The sequence below is a fragment of the Austrofundulus limnaeus genome, unplaced genomic scaffold, assembly GCF_001266775.1.
Source record: "Austrofundulus limnaeus strain Quisiro unplaced genomic scaffold, Austrofundulus_limnaeus-1.0 Scaffold319, whole genome shotgun sequence".
In the NCBI taxonomy this organism is placed as follows: Eukaryota; Metazoa; Chordata; class Actinopteri; order Cyprinodontiformes; family Rivulidae; genus Austrofundulus; species Austrofundulus limnaeus.
Window position 1 is genome coordinate 479,841 of NW_013952721.1, and position 20,070 is coordinate 499,910.

At 37.2% G+C, this 20,070-nt stretch overlaps 2 protein-coding genes across 7 annotated transcripts in view; one reads left to right on the forward strand and one right to left on the reverse strand.

Moving 5' to 3' along the window:
* Window positions 1-1,682: 1,682 nt before the first annotated feature.
* Window positions 1,683-9,117, reverse strand: praf2 (PRA1 domain family, member 2). Its single transcript, XM_014022173.1, has 3 exons — window positions 8,886-9,117; window positions 6,255-6,472; window positions 1,683-3,560 (listed from the first exon to the last, which is right to left on the reverse strand). Exons 1-3 carry the CDS (start codon window positions 9,062-9,064, stop codon window positions 3,421-3,423), a joined length of 537 nt encoding a protein of 178 aa, XP_013877627.1. The 5' UTR covers window positions 9,065-9,117; the 3' UTR covers window positions 1,683-3,420.
* A 2,532-nt stretch (window positions 9,118-11,649) lies between these two features.
* copz2 (COPI coat complex subunit zeta 2) overlaps window positions 11,650-20,070 on the forward strand; it is a 17,466-nt gene continuing 9,045 nt past the window's right edge. Inside the window, exons 1-5 of one of the 6 annotated variants that reach the window (XM_014022172.1) lie at window positions 11,650-11,779; window positions 16,298-16,366; window positions 17,318-17,402; window positions 18,009-18,100; window positions 18,408-18,463. In XM_014022172.1, the coding sequence (XP_013877626.1) occupies window positions 11,762-11,779; window positions 16,298-16,366; window positions 17,318-17,402; window positions 18,009-18,100; window positions 18,408-18,463 (320 nt within the window). In that variant the 5' untranslated portion in view covers window positions 11,650-11,761. Of the gene's footprint in view, window positions 11,780-14,177; window positions 14,433-16,297; window positions 16,367-17,317; window positions 17,403-18,008; window positions 18,101-18,407; window positions 18,464-20,070 lie in introns of those variants that run through there. The other 5 variants (XM_014022171.1, XM_014022169.1, XR_001311367.1 and 2 more) reach the window with 5 other exon arrangements.

Genomic DNA, 20,070 nt, shown 5'->3' on the forward strand with positions numbered 1-20,070 from the left:
GCGTTGACAGAGAGGAGAAGGTAGAAATGACTCAGCTTGTAACTGAAAATATGGATGGAGGACAACAGAGCTGCTTCATGGAAGAAGAACCTCAGCTAAGCCTGTTAGCCATTGTGCTAGCACTGACACTATATTGCCTTATGCTGCGTTCACACCGAACGCGATTTCAGCTTCAAAATCGCATCCAACGCTTCAAGTTGGACGCTTGTGCACTTTGAGCTTTGAGGTCAGACGCAGGTCAGCTCTTGAAGCGCTGCACGGTGAGAGCCTCCCCGCCCCTCCCTCCTCTGTCGGGCTCTGTTTAATGCCGGACGAAGAAGTGCTTTGCTTTATTTACAGAGAGCAAGAGCATGTCACGTTCATCAGATAATTAATTCACCAGATAATTCAGAGACATTCTGAGTTTCATCACCCAGGAGCTGCGGGAGAGGCTCACAGCTCGCTTTCAGGACTATTTTTGTCCCTAGTCCAGTCTGATGAGTCGCTGCCACGCATTGGTGCGGATATCTCCTGTCAGGACACCGACTGCAGGCACTCGATTTCAGCTAAAGAGCTCCTCTCCATCTGTTTCAGGTTAGTGGACATCATTCAGTAAACTGTCCCGTCGGGAAATATGTCGCTACGTCACACAGTGGTCTCTCTGATTGGTTGACGCGGCGCKTTGAGCTGCAAAAGTTCAGATTTTCTAACTTCAGCGATTTGCGCGTCAAGCACGTCGAACGCTCAGATCATTCAAATCGTGCTGCTCTAATCGCGCTTGAGGCGCCGCAGCACTTCCCGATGCTGATTGAAGCGCGTCCACCATAGACTTTGTATGTAAACCTGATGCTCCTGATGCTGAAATAGCGTTTGGTGTGAACGCACCATTATATGTATTAGCTCGGTGCTAGTGCGACAAACAAGCTAAACTGAGGTCCTCCATCCATATTTTCAGTTACAGRCTGAGTCATTTCTACCTTCTCCTCTCTGTCAACGCTCTCTGGTTTCATTTAAAAGAGTCAATCATCAGATATTGTCCAAAATTAACTTTCAGGGTGGATATAGCTCGCTAGCAGCCTCGCACCGATGACCTACCCACGTCATCATTTACCCAGAATGCTTTGTGTAAATAAAATGGTCCCATCCGTGTAATATATTTTTAAACATTTAGTTTAAAAATTATAAAAAACTAAACATCCTACAGTATTTTTACAGTCTTTATTTTACAGTTAAAATATATGTTTATTAAATAAAATCTAATGTTGCGATTAATYGGAGATCCCTTTAAGAAATAATGTGGAATACTTGAATACAATCCAGTTTTATAATTTTGAAAACTTTTTTCAAGTGTTTTTCTTTACTTTTGTTAGTCTTAACTACTGCTTTCAGTCATAAAAACATCAAATTGGTTGTAAGATGACAAAACAGATCGATCAGGGGGGATTAATACTTTTGCAAAGAATATGTTGCAAGGTTTAGTAGAACAAAAATGAGATGTTTGGTACCTCCTATAAATCATTGGTTTGTWTTTATAAATTTAACTTTAGTGTTAAATATCTATCTTTAAAATATTGCTGATCTTTATCCATCTGCAGTTACTTTGATTGATGCTTAATTTTCATTTCTTCATCCTTTTTCCATTTTAGTTTTTATTTTTCTTTATTTGGCCTTTGTGGGCTACTAAAAACAGCTCCTTCACACAGCAATGTTGCACTTTTTTATTGAAAAATGTGAATTATCAGCATTTGGCAAAGTCAAAAACATGTAGTTTGAAAAACGTATAACATTTATGAAAGAAAGGCAGCTGTGAATATCTGCAAAAATGTACAGACAATTAAAAATTTATATATTTAAATTAATCATTTAGGTTCAGATGAATCAAAGTTTCATTAGTTTACAGAATAACACACACATACTCATGTAACAGAAAACCGTAAATAAAAAGTTTACAAAGATAAATTTTAACAATACATTTGAAATATCATCTGCATCCTAATAAACATACTAAACTGAGTAGTGCAGCCAAATTTAAGATTCTGTAAAAATATGTAATTTAAAATAAACCCTGTTTCTTTGATGCAGGAGAAGAAATCAGGTTCAGATGTTGCTGCTGAAATTTACAACAGATTCCTGATGTTAGGTGTGAGCAATATAATAAAAACACAACTTAGAAAATAACATTCCTTCAGTGAAACTGTTCATTGTCAGTTTTACTTTAACTGTGCAGATATGCATTAAAACTTATGGCTGTGCTTGTTGTATAGTGTTCTAAGCAAACAACAAAATGTTTTCTTTATTGGTCTTCAAAGACAAGTTGTTCTACATCGCTCATATAAAGCTTTCAGTGAAGTTATTTACATTATAACACGAGGAACGAGATCTTAAGACATGATCACACTTCTGGTTCTGATTTTCTGGTTCTGATCTGAGTTTTTCAGAGAAATACAAAATACATTTTGGTATGTAACTGTTAAGTATGAACCTGGTAACTGTCAGGTATGTACCTGGTACAAGGTAACAAGTCACTTCATAATAAAGCTCAATACCATCAGTACCAGGTAAGTACCAAGAAGGTACCCAGTACATAACCAGTAAATACCTAATATGTACTCAGTAAGTACAGGGTGATAAGTCACTTAATAATATAGCCTGGTCCCTGTTTCTATCAGGCATAAACTTACCTGAGTCACAGCCTAGAATACAGTTTTTGTGAACTGTGCACACAAAAATAGCGCATAAAAAAAAAAAAAAAAAATGGTCGTGCAAACTTCAGCCATACAGAACACAAGTCATTTGGTCACCAATGTAGTGAGACGGCAGCTGAAAATGTGTGTTAGTTACAATGACAGTGCTGCATTTTTTTTAAACTAAAGACAAAAACTGATCAATAAAATCTAGTGCCCTGGATCATCTTCTCATGGACTTGTTTGCAGATGGTCCAAATCTTTACTTTTTCTACAGTTAAACATAAAATTTATTAATTTAGCTTAATAACAAAAACTTCATGACTTGTTACTCTGCTTCTCTGTCCTTGTAACAAAACAACTTTACTCCTTTACTAAAGCTTGTGTGTTTTTTGTTGCTTGATGTCAGTTTGAGTAAAAAGATTTGACCAATGAATACATGTACAAAAACATAAGAAAAGCACCAATACACTTACAKTCAGGAAGCTATGATCCACTGAAATAAAACCACCGTATCAATCCTTCTTTCTGCTCATGGGACTACATCCATCTAATCAAATGCACAATGTCTGGGATATAAAGAAACAAATCAGAAAAACTATTTAAAACATGGTAATAAACATGTAAAAACCAGCTTGTTTCCTTCAGATTAGAATAAAAATGTAAACAAAGACTTCTTTTTTTTTCCTCCCTCCCTTACATCCTTGTTGTCTTCTTCGCTCCTTTGAGCCCTGCCCCATCTTTTCCTCATCCTCCTTTAGGATCCAGCCTCCTGTTCCTGTCCCAGGGCCTCCAACAGGAGACCCATGGGTGTTCTCTTCAGACCGATGCTCTCAAGCTTGTTCTCCAGTTTGTTCTTCAGGTTGCGCAGCCTCACGGACGCATGGACCACAACCACTGTGGAAGAGAACCAGCAGAGGGATGAAGACTTCCTGTGTTCTAAGCYWACTGTGTGAACGCTGAGTCAGCACTCACACTCATGTTTTCCTACTTTGTTTGTTTTTGCAACCAAACTACCTCTAGATACTTTGTTCTACATTATCCATTTATGTAATCAAAATGTTCAGCTCGATCAGGAATAGTGTGCAGTGACTTTTTTTTTGTCATTTTAATACTTTAAAATATTGGGCTTTATTTAAAACAAAATTCCCCATAAAAATACATTTTCAATTATTTCAAGAATGTAGTTCTCATTGAAATTTGCTTCAGCATGCATGGTTTATTTTTGTATTTTGATTCTGTTTTTAGATTTTGGCTGTTGTTCTGCTACTTTTAGCTTTCAGCTGCTTTTATTTAAAGTTTTGCTGCTTTATTTTTTTAGCTACTATCTTTAACTCTTAGCTATAGTTTTGCACATTTTAGCTATTTATATTTGCTCCTGCTTTGCATGTTTTGCTTTTAACAACTCAGTTCATTTCATTTTTAATTCAAGCTATTCAGCACTCATCAGACTCTCTTCTCATTGAATATACAATTTGCAGACTTACAATAATTTAAAAATCCTTTTGGTTTTATTTACTTTTATTAATTCTTTAATTTCAGGGCAATTTTTTTTTCGTTTAGATGTAGGTAGGATGAAAGGATATGGTTTTACCAAAGAAGCATGTTGATTATTTCATTAGACTGTAACTAATATTAAAAACAGTCATCAAAAAAAAAAAAAAGAAAAGAAAATCCACATTCTTTCAATTTGAAGAAGATTCCAAATCTGCCTTTACATTTTTGATTTGAGTATGTAATCGTCCTACAACCTTGAAGCTAACCTTGTGGATGAGATCACATATGTCTGGAACCACTGGTCCGATTGTCCTAAAATTTGATATATTGTGCTGTGGGATCACAATTGACAAATAAGCCAATTTTCATCAAAATCTGAGACGGTTGAGTAAAGATTTCTTATATTTTTGGGTGACTTGACATGGAATGACCCTATAATATTAATAAAAAAAGATTTGTTTTTACTATGTTCTAATTAAATCTAACATTATTTTGTTGTTTTTTTCTCTGAGCACTGCATGGTCTGACCTCGGGGTTAATTTGCTGAAATATCCACTTCCTGGGAGATTTGGCTGCTGTTTAAAATGTTTTCTACTCGTTAATCCTGTACTGACTCAGAATTGTTTGGAAATTATTGACCCTTCCCAGATTGGTGAGCAGCAACAGTTGCTTCTCTGAAGTTGCAGGTCTTCCACCTTGGTGTTGCGTCACCTGTAACACACACCTGTATGCTCCAGAGCAGCAAACTGTCAAAGCTCCTGTTGATGATCTGTTCATCAATACATCTGATCAGCARCACTCGGATGATCAGATGTTTTTAACACTCGAGACTTGATTTGAATAGATTTAGAACCTGATAAGACCGGAAAAGTTTCATAACGTCCTGATGTCCAACCCTAAACTGCCTGCTTTGTAAATGAGCAGCTGATGTGCTCAGTTTTATACAACACCAGTGCTTTCAAAAAGGAAGCATTAGAAGTTTAGGAAAAAAATTACTAAAAACAATATTTGAATTTAAAAAAATTCCCAAACAACATAACTGATAAAATCTGGACCCACGGATCTCAAAATGTTATTCAAGTACCACTAGTGGTACTCAGGATCCCTCTAGWGGTAAGTTTATCAACTATTTACTAGTTAAACAAACCGTACATCACTGACAGATTTGAATAGTAAATGTTTGTAGKTTTTGAGAGGAGAGTTTTAAAACACAAAAACGAGAAGACATWGTTTCCTTGAATAATCGGGGTGGCCAATTTACATGTACGTACGGTGGCGGACATCTTGGATTTTGAAGTGGCAACACAGTTTTTGATAGGAACCTTTCTCACATCTAGATGCAGCCACACCAAAATGAAAGCCAGTATCTCACTTATTTTTCAAGTTATCCAGCTCACAAGATGGACGGACAGACATGTGGACAGATGGAGGGTATTTCCAGTTCCCGTCTTCACTTCATGATGGGGAACATTACTTTGAATAACCATCATACGCTGATCTGTGATGTAAAGCTCCAAAGTAAAGATCTAGGTAAAAGATGAGTGGTTCAGGCAAACAATCTTGGTTCAAAACAAAAACTACTGAAAACCAAACAGCAATTGTGAATACGCTGAGGACTCTTATAGAAACTGCAGTAGAAAATAATTAACTGGTGTCCCAGTGGTTACTAAAGCAGCATCAGCGAAGTTTTAATAAGATACTAGAAGATAAACAAAAAGTACAAAGCAGTGAAAATATTTGTTTTGAGTCTTCTCAATTTTGTATTCAGTGGACTGTTCAATCTAAGACAAACTGAATAAGTTTTTTGAAAAATATATTTCATTTACATTAACTGATATGCCAGTCAATAGATTCATTAAAGTCAAAGTAGTTGATAGTGACAACCGTATCATACCTATAAGGTATCATCATATAAGGTTGCATAAAAAAACACAAAGACTTACAAAGTGGAAATCATAATGTCACTTAAATATAATGTTATAAACTTGTTTTGACTTTTTATAACAATCAAAATTACTTTTTTTTTTTACTATGGAGTTTCTGTATGCTGTAAATGCAGATGTGTGCGTGCGTGCGTGTGTGTTCATGTCTTACTCAGTATAGGGAATGCTATCCCAAACAAGAACACTCCAACTCCTCCCAGCACTGATATCAACAGACAGCTCGTCAACAGAATGGCCAGCACACTTAAGGATGGATGATTTCTCCGGAACCGGCGGATGGGAGCTTGGTTCTCTGCAGCCCAGACAAATCCCAGGAACAACAAGGTGACCACTGTCATCCCAACAAAAAGCTGGACTGGCTGAAAATACCTGCGAGGAGAAACACGAAGTGGGATTAGCTACAGAATCTGACCCTAATTGATAAAGAGCTGTAGAATATGCACCTACTGTTTTCAACAGAGAGACAAATAAATAAATAAATAAATAAATAAATAAATAAATAAATAAATAAATAAATAAATAAATAAATCTCTAACTGAATCATCAACAGGAACTTATTCTTCGTGTTTCCCCTACCATTATCCAAGAAAGGTAGTCCGGCCTCCCTCCCAAAAGAACCCCCAGCCCCATCATTAAGGGGGGTGGGGGTTGTATTTTCTAGGCTCATACTTCATTTCTATATCACAATCAAGTAACTACATTACCTTATGAAAATGCTGTATATATCAAAAATAAATTTGAATTTGCATCATAGTCTATCTAAATGCTTTGAAAATGTCCTCTGTCTCTTTAGGAACATCCTACCATTTCTGACACTCCCACTTCAGCATGTCTTTAGGGGTGCTATGTGGGGCAGGAGCTCAGCTGCAGACTGGAGGAGCTTTTTTATAAATAGGCGGTGCTTTGTACCAGCAAGCGTTTAGGCAGCTCCACATGGCTACCACAAGAGATTCAAGGATTTCTCAAACACGAAGCGAGTGCAGCTAGTGCTGGGCGGTATACCGTTTTTTACTGTATACCGGTTTTTATTTTTGTTATGATATGAATTTTTTGAATACCGGACATTCCGGTTTAAATAGCGGAACGTTTCGTCGTGGCCGCCAGTGAACTGTTGTTTCCCGGGGGACATTTTTCCTTGCTGCACCRCTATGTGCGTTAGCATGCTAATGTTTGGAGCAGCTAGTTGCAGCCGYGGGTGGCGATTCCGCTGATTATATTGACTGACGTTTAAAAAAACATCCCGTTTTCGCCATCGCTGAATGTAGTAAACACCTCTTCAGTGACGTGCAGTTAGATTTAACGTGGTTAGTTAATATGGAGACGTTATGCTGATGGAGACTTAACATGGTTCTATTGTGAAAAGCTGCAGGAAGTAGTTCAAAGTGGAGTTGGAATTGACTGGTGTGCAAGGTGAGTCGTGTTGATAAGCTTTAATAAATAATATAAAACAATAAACCCGATCATAATCTTTTCTTAACCCTCCTCCTTCACGACTGGACCAAAATGCATGACTACTGTCTCCAACCACCAGTCAGAGAAGAACAGACACAGAGGAGGGAAACAGCAACACAGACAGAGGTACAGTAAAAGAAAAAGTCAATAAGCAGGGTTTGTACTTTTTTTATCAGCTGAGCTGTGATGAAAAGAAAAATACCATCAAATACCGTGAAACCTGTGAAAATGTTCAAAATACCGTGATATGAATTTTAATCATATCGCCCAGCTCTAAGTGCAGCAATGAATCAAAGCAACACTTTGGGTATGTTTTGATGAGGGAAAGACATTATAACATGATAAAAAAAAAGCTCAAAACATTGGTTTTGCATTACACCCCTCACTTTAAGGTCATGGCCAAAAAAAGACCACCACCTGGATTTAACTGAGCAAACAGGTAAGAGCCTCCCATTGAATAATAACTGCATGGATGAATATGTTTCAGCTGATAACAAGTTATTCTGATGCAGTAAATAGCTTCTTATTTGTTAAACAACCATGTCTAAAGACACATCCTGTGGTCATGGACACATGTTAATCTGTTTCAGAAGGGTCAAATTACTGGCATCAATCAGAGAAAACATCTAAGGAGTTTGATTCAGCTACTAAAATCAGGTGAAGAACTGTGCAAAGCATTATTAAAAATTGGAAGGACAGGAAGAACTGGAACACATTCAAGGAAGGACTGTGGTTGGAAACAAATCTTGAACAACGGTAAGCTTGGTGAAATAAAACTGTAGAAAGACAACAGTAGGACTGATTGTGAAAGAAAGAGAATGTCCACACAGACAATATGAAGAGATTATAACTAAACAGCTGTGTAGTCATAAGAACTCCACTAATCAGTGAGGCTAACGGAGGAAAATACAGCTTACTGTGCATAAAGACTGGACTCTGGAGCCTGTTCATGATGGGTGCATCCTAAGAAGAGAAAGCAGCTGAAGGGATGCGTTACTAACCCTAACCCTGCTGAGAGAAAAGATGCACACTTTGTATGAAAATGATCTAAATTATAAAACTATTAACAAAGGCAAATCACATTCTGGAAAATGGTTGCAAAAACAAATAATGTAACCAAAAGGTCCAGTCAAAGCTCAGACCTCAGTCTGACTGGAGGAGGGACAAATGTGTCCAACGGAAATATTTTGCTAACAGACACTATTAAACCAGGTGATTCAGACTGAGTGTAAACCTGTAACATCTACATTAAAACAGCGATGATGATAACAGAGCAGTGTGTGATGTGATGATGTGGACGGGCGACACGTCAGGATGATCACCCACTCACCCCACGATGAGCAGGAAGCCCGCCGCGGACAGGAAGTAGTTGCTCTGGTAGTACAGAAGGTTGTTTATCATCCGGTTGTTCCAGCGGTCCAAGTTCCGAACATCTGGCACTGCGAACCGGGCCGAGCTCAGGACGAAATCATCCAAACTTCGAAGAGGAGGCGGCTGAACGCTCGCCATCTTTCCCACATCAGGAAAACAGGATTTCCCAGAAACCAACGCGGCGCAGAGAGGAGAGGCGCGTGGCCGAGCGCGCGAGTTGTTTATATTTTACACACGTGATGCGGTCCAACTCTGTCCTCTACATTTTATCTGACCCCAAAGGTTATGTGATGGATGCAGTTTTATTGCTTCTGTTTTCGTTTGACACAAATTAATCTTATTGTCTTTTGTGCAGTTTTTTTTAACACGGACAATATTAAAAGTAGCTATGACAAATACGTAAGAATTTTTTTCAGTTTGTTTTTTATTATTATTATTTAGCTAAACCTGTCAAATGAGACCGATTAAACTCCCGTTTATGAACTGGAAGCAAAAAATTAAGTAATTTACTGTATTCTCTTATTTCAAAATCAAAGTATTGAATTTTTAGTGAAGGTTTTCTTTTTTAAAATGTATCACTAAGAGATATTTAATGCAAAAGTTATTGCTGAAAGTAAGGCACAAGAAATAAATGCTATACAATAAATTATGGGGGGGGGGGTGKAATTTCTGTTTCTATAAGCATAATTTGTGAAAATACATTTAAAACCAAGATATGTTTTCAGTAAATATTGAATATTCTGTCTCTTGACTTTGACCAATTTTTAATTTTGGTCCTGTTGTGTAATTAAGTTTGTAACTCCTGCTTATAAGATAATATCTCATGAATACAACTTTGCATCTCAAAGTTTTAAATTAAAAAATGTGTTTGTTCCTCAGTGCAATTCTAGCTCTTCCATAAAACAGTTCAGAAAATTGGCTGCAGTCCTTAAGCTCCCTGTCTCTGTGGTTAGTCATAAAACACAGATGAAGCCGGCCACGTCCCACTCAGACACAAGTTTTGGAAATGAAATACAAAACCAAAAGAGGTGTAGCACATCACATATTTAAATAACTTATTTTAGCGATCTTCTTAGAGGTTAACTATTTGTTAACTAACAAAGATGTGTGTCAAACCCCAATACCCTAATAAATCTGTTTCTTGTTCAATCCCGCGAGCCGGCAGTCATCACTCCAGCACATTAAATTAAATGTTAATAGTCTATCTGTAATGTCCTGATGCATCTCTGTAATCCAGGTAGAAAAAAAAGAAAAAATAAGTAGGTCCTCTGGATGGGTTCTTCTTTAGTGAAACGTTTCATCTCTCCTCCAAGAGACTTCTTCAGTCTGATGACTTTCAGGTGAATTCAGCCTTATAAGCACTGCCTCCACATGGACAAACAGGTTAGTCACCTGCAAAAGAGGGCCATCGACTAACAATAGGCTTAATTAGCTCTATTGTTCATAGAGGGTCATCGCCTAACAATAGGCTTAATTAGCTCTATTGTTCATAGAGGGTCATGTGCCCCATTGTCTGACCCCTGTCGTGTTATGTGTATGTAGTGAATGCAAGCGGGGCTCGACGTCCCCTTGTTTTTGTCTCTCTCTCCCTCTTTGTGTTGGTATCATTGGGGCCCTGATTCAAACCTTTTTGCTCACAGGGGGCTGAGTTATACTTGCAATGACAGTGTTGTAGGAGGAGGACAACTGGACACGAAGGCCTCCACCTCTGTTTAATGGTGGAYGGTTTTTCTTTACAAAGATGGCTTCCTTTACTCCTCTCTCAAACCAGCGTTCCTCTCTAACAAGCATGAGAACATCTTCATCCCTGAAAGAGTGACCGCTGTCCATGTGGAGGCAGTGCTTATAAGGCTGAGTTCACCTGAAACTCATCAGACTGAAGAAGTCTCTTGGAGGAGAGATGAAACATTTCACTAAAGAAGAACCCATCCAGAGGACCTATGTATTTTTTTTCTTTTTGAGCCTGTGTGTAATTTTCACTGAGGATTTGGAGGGCTATGTGGAGCAGCCTTTTTAAATTGCGTTGACTCCAAAAGTTAATCAATTGTTGACATGAATCTAAGTAGATTTCTTTATTCAGTTTTGTTCATGGTTTGTGAGAGGGCAAAAACATGATCTCCCATCTTTGCATTTAGGTGTCAGGCCTTTATTTATTTATTTATTTATTTATTTATTTATTTATTTATTTATTTATTTATTTATTTATTTATTTATTTATTTATTTATTTATATATAATGTACAATACAAAACGTATATATAACTGTATTTTCCATACATTTGGTGCAATAACAAGAAAAAGAAAATGAAAGAAATGGGGAAAACATCCTAGAAAAACCAATAGGTCTTAACAAAACACAATAAACCATAAATTATATGTGACCATGCTGAAATTGGTTAACAGCCTTTCTATTCGTATGGGTTCAGTGTTACTAATGTAAGTTTCAAAATACTTATAAAATACAATAAATATGGGTTTTACACGAAAATATACATTTATCTATGTAGAACTTTGCAAAAATAGCCTCACTTGATTAGAAATTTAATTTTTTGTCATTTGAAAAAAAATGTTGCCGTGCTTATTAAACAGTCTTTATAAAATGGTTGTCATGAAATGGGTAAGTCCTTCAAGAAGTTCTTGGTTAATGAGCAATGGTAYGTCGGGTCATGAATTAAGTCTGAATCCAAATGCCCAGCGGCTTTTATTGTGAAAGGCCCGGTGGAAGTCGGAACTCGGAAGAGGCGTGTCTGCGCGCGTCCTGCAGCGGGAGCGAGCCCGGTGTGACAGCTCAGAGCAGTCCACGTCAACACAAGTGAGCTCGGCTCMGTCAGCAGAGATGGACTCCCCGAACCTGGTAAGATTCCTCTCGGTTCAGTCGGACTCAGGATCCGGCACCTTTACCTGCGGGAGGCGGGGCCGTCGCTTGATGCACGGTGGAGATGATTGTCCCAGAATCGTTCAGGTGGTTTGTTGTGTTGTGGGATGATCGGTGGTGGACATGACCGGGCCGAGCGGGGGGGTGGAGTGGAGGGGGTACGGCAGCATTAACAAGTCTTATTTCTACTCTAAAGCGGATCATAGTGTGTCCCTGTGCGTGTGTGTGCGTGTTTTTTCTGTGGTCGCGCAGGCCGGATCGGATCAGTGCTTGTAATGCGGTCTTTGCCTGATTTAAATAGTTTTTTTTTTTTAATGTATCAACCTGTTGGTGTAAAACCTGCGTGTCGTCTGGTCTGGTTGGGACCAGTTGGTCCACAGCTGTCTGCGCAGTCCGCCTCTCGGATCAGCAGAAATCCGGCTGTCCTGCACGGATCCTGTGTGTTTTCGGTGCAGTTCTAGCAGCAGGTCTGGGAGTTTCGGTACCTGCGTGTGTTGAGCAGACAGACGTGTAGTGACGTGGAAAGCAGGGTTGGTGCCACGTCCACCGTTCTGCTTCAGCCGCCCTCACTGCTCTGTCTGTCAGCTGTTGACTTCCATCGGATCCAAACTGTGATCAGCACCACAGTATTCTGATTTAACCACAGGGAAAACTCTTTTAGAGTYGCCTAATGCTGCGGCTTTGACACGTTGTCACTTTGGATATTTTATTAAATTATTGTTTAATAAGTCACCAATGATTTTGTAAAATAAAAAGCTATAATGTGCGGTAAAAATAGTACTGGGCTTATTTTTTTAAGAAACTTTAGTAACAGTCAAAATACAACAAAGGTTATTTATTCAGTGGTGCCTACAAGGGAGGGCAACGGGGGACGATAGCCGACCCCTAGTAGATCCCATCTGGCCCCCTTGACCAGACGGTTTTATTTTCCTGAGTCCCAAGCTTTAGTTTGGTCTGCATTTTTTTCCTTTAGCTATATGGGATTAGTACCACCTCCTCACTAGGGCTGTGTATTGGCAAGAATTTGGCRATACGATACATATCATGACAGAGGGGTTACGATACGATATATCCCGATAAATTGTGATACTGTAAGCAAGGCAATATATTGTGATATATTGCGATTTCTTTTGTCCAAAAATTCTATTAAATAAAAACCTCTTACTGGGGAAAAAAAAGAAAAACCAAAATTCATTGTCAGAAAATTCTAATATTACATAGACATACTTTTGATACATTTAGCTGTGTTCTGCTTTGTATGTGTTTTATTTTATTTGTTTGATATTTCATCCATGTTTTCAATTAATAGACTAAATTTGACAATAAATAGTTWGAAAATATATTTTTTGCAGCTTTTAGTTTTTAATATTAATTTAMAATATGGTCACCCAACACTTAACAAATGGCTGGCTCACTGCTGCCAACTAGTGGTCAGAGGCTGAACTACAACATGAAATGAACGGCTGGCAGGAAAGTTGACATTTTAAACCTTAATACAAAATCGATACAGGGCTTTAGAATATCGATACAGTATCGGGAAATGAAATATAGCGATATTTCAATGTATCAATATTTTCTCACACCACTACTCCTCACTTTCCAGTTCATGGTGCCCGCATCCAGCAGTCACTGGGCAAGGGGCATTGGGGGGGGACGACACTCTGAACATAGAGACAAACGAGACTAAAAAACATTCACAGTCTCACACAGGGACAATTTAGAGTAACATGCATGTTTTTGTTGTGTAGAAACCAAAGTACCTGGAGAAAACTTGTGTGCGTGTAAGAGGACAGCTCTACCCAGAAAGGGCCAGGATTCGATCTGGCAACCTTCTCATTGGGTGGTGCATTCGGTAGGCTGCACCACAGCCAGGGTTGGACAATACTGGCAAAAAAATGCAATTAATTATAATTTATTACAATTAATCGTGATTTAGCCAATAGTGATAAACATTAAGATTATTGGATGATGATTACATTTCGATGTAGCCGACCATGTGGCCTTTTCTGTCTTTCCTCGTAKTTTGGTTTATGCCTGTGTTTCAGGTGATTAAACAAGTTGATAGATAGGGTTAGCGTAAGTTGCTCTGCGCTGCCTTCCATCACTGGGCTCACATCTGATTGTGATATTGTGTCACAAGAATGTGTCAWCACATGGCACTAATTGCAATAATTGCTAAGTGGCAAATATTAATTGGTGACAGTTTTTCTGATGATCARTTGCACACAATTTGATTTTGCCCAATCCTATCGACCACCTAGATTCCCATTAATAAAAAAAGGTTTCTTTTTTTCTTTTTGCAGTCCTGTTGGATACATTTCAAATCTAACAGAGCCTTCAGACAGAGGCTGGATCATTCTCAGGACAAAACACCCAAATTGAGCGATGTGGTGTCTGACAGACTTCCATATTGGAGAAACTAAACGGCTAAATCTAGTGAGCTAGGTGTAGTGAAGAGCTAAGTTGGCAACACTGGTGACGCTGGTTCCTGAGGAGCTGATGCAGTTAATGCATGGCAACATTAACCACCCCCACTTCACATTTCTGTCCAGTCACACGATGGCTGACACAAAYCCCTGAAAGAAAGAAGTTCTGCTCAGACCTTGTGTCGAGAATGGACTCAGAGCTCCAGGTGAACAAATGTCATTTTGGTTTGAATTAATTTTTAGTGTAAAACTGATTCATAGGTGTCACACTAGATAAATTCTGCCAACTTATGAACATTTTAAAGACATCTTCATTGAAGGTGGAATTGAAAAAAATCAACAGGAAGCTTCTTTTTGATGTGTATATAATGTWATTTGAACAAATTGATCAAATATATAMGTTTTATTAGCAATTTAGACATAAAAACATAAGTTGGCATAAGTTGACTAGTGTGACAAAACCTCAAATAAATTATATTCCAGATGAGCAGATCATTGTATTCTTCTGTCTTGCCTGATGCTCTGCAACTTTTCACCTTAGCATAAACAGACACTTCTGGAGTTTGCATATTTTTAGCAACCAGGCTCGGCTGTTTTCTTCCACATGAGGCTTTACTTTGYGATTTCCACTTGTGTACACAGTGACACTCTGGTGATTCTGGAACTACATTACAGTCAGCCTATCTCATGTCTGTGTCACTAATTTATTTGTGTTCAGAAGATTTTAGTAAACTTTAAACAGATGCTAACAGAAATGATCCAAGTTCTGCTCTAGACATGTTTTTTTGCTCTTTTGGTTGTGTGCTTTCGAGGTTCCTCTCATTTTTCACTTCTTTTGATTTCCGCTTCAATGCTCTTATAATCCCTCTTTGTGGACGTCACTTGGTTTTTAATACTTTGTCTACCAGACTGACAATGTTCTAAGTTTCTGGTCCAAGTTCTGTGATACACTCTGACTGTGAATCCCTGCTAGTCAGTGCATAACAGAACTTTGTCCCGGGTCTGAAAACTCTTCACTGGGACAGAATCAGCTGCATGTGTCGGAGTAATATATTTGTTTATTCTCACAAAAGTTTTTTTTCTACTTGTAGAAAAYGATGTCAAAATACAATGTTTACCCTTTTAAGAGAAGTTGAGAGAAATGACAAAACTGAGAATGGTTCAAAACACCCAAAGTKCTGGAGATGTAAATATTGTTTGCCGCTCAGTCCCCAGTCCAGTCAGATACGACCTTTAGTCAAACTAAGAGTGTAAGGGTTGGACRCTTCACCAAGGAGTGGAGCTATGTCCCAGTTTGGTGTACCGCACTAATTTACATAGAATTCTGTGGTAATTATCAAGCACAAACAGAGGTGGCAGCAGCAGCTAAATGTTTCTAGCTGTAACACTTTCAGAGCAGCCTCTGACATTTCAGGAATATTGTTGGCTGTAATGGAAAATAATTGTACTGCAAATCTGACAACATTGTAAAAGTTTTAGTGTTTGCATAAACCACTGAAGTTTTCAAAATTAGAGCTGTGTTAGGATGGCAGCCATATTTGTTTGTCTTGGTGCCTCTTTAACTAGCCATTAGCTCATCAGTCTGGCCTGAATTTGACTTTATTTCTTTAAACTCAGAAGTTTTTAGAAATCGGAATGAACCTATATATAACCCCTAAACCTAAACCTAACCCTAGGCCATTCACAAGCTATCTACAACAGGGGAGGTACTGTGCATTACATTTTTACAGAACCCCAGTTCAAAAGATTAAACCTATCCCTTACTTAATGGGTCAAATGGAATAAACTTGGGGCATATGGCCCACGGTCTGACAGGTATGTTGAGGTGCTCTCCTTGGACATTAAAGCCAGGAGCTGGTTCCACAACAGAGGAGCCTGGTAGCCTTTTGGAAACACAACTGAACCTACATCCTGAAAATAAATGTTCTGTTGTGAAAGTCTTTAAAATATAAGCTGAAGAGGATTTACTTTGTAAACTTTAAACCAAAGAATGAAAAGGACAAGAGTAATGGGACCTGTGGTATGGTAACTCAACCRAGGTTATTTAATGTCTTTCTTTGTGTTGTTGCAGGAACCTTCCCTGTACACAGTTAAAGCTGTTTTTATACTTGATAATGATGGAAACAGACTYTTGTCAAAGGTAAGTTTTTAAATATCTTTAAAGCACTTTAGCTACAAAACAAGAGAAGCTTGTCATTAGCTTAAAAGGAATAATTTAGTCAAYTTGAAAGCGATGTACTGACAAATAGTTGTCAGTAGCTTCCAGTTATGACATCAATCATAGAGGATAAATCATGGAAAAAGAGGCAAAAGAAAAGTTGTTTTCCAGGCTAGGCTAATAGTCAGAATGCAATTTTTTAAATTGTTTTTCAGGCTTTTAAACAACTCTTTCACACCAGCTTGTCTTTGAGAAAGAAAAAGACATTGGATAACAACACTTTTGCACAACATCTTTGTTTAGTTTTGTAGCTGTGTTTTTTTTTACCCGTTCAAAGCCTTAAGTTAGTTAGTTAAAAAACCAAGTATTTTGTGATTTTGATGTCAGTGGACTGTTGCCTAATTGAGTGAGTCAAGGCRGAACTTGCAAACTCCTCCTGTAGAGAGGTACTAACATTTTTTATCTGTTTTAGGAGACAAATGTAATCAGCTTGAACTCAGTGTAGCGGTCTTAAATTAGCATACATACCAGGAAGTTTTGGACAACCAGAACCTCAAGAGTCAACAGCTGTGTGGCATTTCCAGAGACTTTGCAAGTGTTTAATTTCACAACCCATATCAACTCTACTGCCCAAATACACAAATATTTTCCTAACTTTCCAATCCAAGGTTTTTTTTTATTTACCAGGAAGCACTGTTACCACAAACACATATTCAACCAAACACACATTTTCTTGCTTTTTCTGTTTAATTCAGTTGCCAAAAATCACAACACAGTCAGATACTACTTCAATCACCACACTAAAGGTCTATTGCAATTCTTTCTAATACATAGGATGATGTTATTTTATCTCTCTTATCTCAGTGGGACCAGAGAACATTGTTCACGAGGACACTGTTCATTTCTTAATTCACTTTTATCTTGTCTTTTTAGTACTATGACCCTGAATTATACCCATCCATGAAGGAACAGAAAAACTTTGAGAACAATGTTTTCAGCAAAACCCACAAAGCAGACAGTAAGTTACTTTATCTCTTTATACTGTATATATTTCTCTTCTTGTAGGGAGAACTCTTGGTTTTATTGTCAGAAAACTAAATCAGTTCTTACTTTGGACTTGTTTGATTGTGAAACCCAACCTTTCCACAGACCTTTTTTAGACTTTTTTCAGCACATTTCTGTTCATGTTCAGAGAAACCTGATCAACACACTCTTGTGTTTTTATGTAAGATTCACACAGGTGATACATGATCTATACTCTGGTTTCTCATCACCACCCAGTATCCTTTTTTTCCTTTTTTGTTCTAAACTCCTCCTCCATACCTCCTTTTCTATGGTTCTTTTTTTCCCTCTTTTTATACTAAACTGTCCCCTCCTTTCCCTTCTTATAGTCCACCCATTCATACATTTCTTTGCTCTGCCGGTTTCTGTCCTTCTCTTCCATTTCCCTTTCTTTTTGTCCTCATTCCATATTTCTCTTCTTTCACCCAACCTGTCTTCCTCCCTGTTTATATTTTTTGATTGTTCTGTCCAACTAGGTGAAGGACAGGCTCTGTGTAGAGAAAAGAAATGATACCAATAATGCCAGGATGATTCARTCTCATTGCTCTTCTATTTTCTGCAGATGAGATCGCTTTCCTGGAAGGAATGACCATTGTGTATAAGAGCAGTATAGATCTTTTCTTCTATGTGGTGGGAAGTGCTCAGGAAAATGAGGTAGAGTGAATCAAKTTTTTTTTTCCTTTTAAAAAAATGAGATGGGAAAACAGAATGCTTTTATCTGAACCCTCACCGGATTATTAAACGTTCACTCATATCTATTTTCATTAGCTTTCACCCAAACATCACAAGTGTCGGGAACTATATTTAGTGAAGAAGTATTTCTTTATCAAGTTAGTTAAATAATGCTAAGATTAAAGTTGTAATTAAACTGTGGCTATATGTTAACCCCAATTTTTCCCCCAAAACTGGATATTATTGATTTCAAAGGTTCTTATTTTTGTCTCATTTTTTCATTTTTTAGCTGATGCTGATGTCTGTACTGAACTGTCTGTTTGACTCCCTCACTCACATCCTCAGGTAGGTTTTATTTATTTATTTATTTTTTTACCTGTAGCTCCTGAAATCCAAACAACAAATCAAGTTTATTCAGAAAAAAAAACTCAAAACAATTTATTACAAAAAAATCTAAGCAGCAGTTTCAGGCCACACATCCGAGGGGTTTACTGTGAAGTCAGATTCTCAGTCAGTTTTCACAGCAATAAGAGGATCTGAAAGGATAGATCACCATGGTAACAGAGGCAAGTTATGAGCTAAGAGTTTCAGTTATCTATGAGTAATTAGGTTAATCCATTCAGATTCTCTTCATGATGGTACCACAGACAGAAAAATCTGWTGAGAACTATATATCTAAAAATCACAGTTCTTTCTGGTGTTACACTGCTTGGAAAAAAAAACAAAAAATAGATTGTGAGTCAGAGTGTTGCATTAAGGTGTTACTGCTTTGATAATTATAGTTTTTAGTTACTGTTCTGCTAAGTTTTTAGCTTGTCATTATTTTGCTAATTTTGGCTTCTTTTTACTGTTTTGCTTATTTTAGCTGTTAGCTACTTTTAGTTTTTAGTAACAGTTTTTTTTCCATTTGTAGCTTCAGTTTTTATTCAGTTTTGCTGGTTTTAGCTTTTTCTCTGATTGTTTATTCTAACAGTTTAGTTGCAGCTTCATTCACACTGCATTCAGTTTCTAAATTATTATTTCTGAAAGAAGTAGCATTGTTGAAATACATATTAAAAAATGTTCTTGTTAAAATGCCAAATAAACTTAAATATTTGGTTTGTTGCACAAGGAAAAAAAAAGTATGTGCCAAATGAAAATAAAATTCGACAGGGTAAACATTTAGTGCACTTTTTTTTTCACACTTAGTGGGAGATTCTAAATATTAATGTTAACTCGTATATCTGAATATTATATCCATATTTATATATTCTGTTTCTGCCTCTTATATCTATATCTAAATCCTAAATTTATTCCTAAACCTTAACTTGAAATCAAATATATATTATCTGAATCTTAAATTTAAATCAATATCTTATATCCTAAATCTAATGTATATCTTATATTTTAAATCTAAATATATTCTTTAAATCTTTAATCCAAACATACGTCTTAAATCCTATGCCTAATCTTAATTCTAAATTTAAATAAATATTTTTCATGAATCTTAAATCTAAATATATCTAAATCCTAAATCTCCGATTTAAATCTTCAGAAAATATGCTAATTAACCACACCACATCAATTCATGGCCACAACCCCAACGCATAGGAATGTGGGGTAAGTTAAGAATTAGAATAAAAATTCAAGATATAGATATACTTATAACATGATGGATAGATAGAATATTTTGATATATAGTAGATCTAACATTAATATTATCTTTTTTGCATTAAATGTGAGAAAGTTTCACTAAATATGAGGAAAGTGCACTTTTATTTTCCCTGTTGAGTTTTTACATTCAGCACATCCATAATCAAGTCACTGAGACTACGGTTTTATGGTTTAGAGACAAATTGAATTGTCAATGTGAGCAGAGCCCTATTGCTTGAAACTAGGATAAGGGTTTAACCTGGGATTTTGGTGTAAACCTGAATTAATTAAGCCTTGAATTGGTTGCATGAGCTACGAAG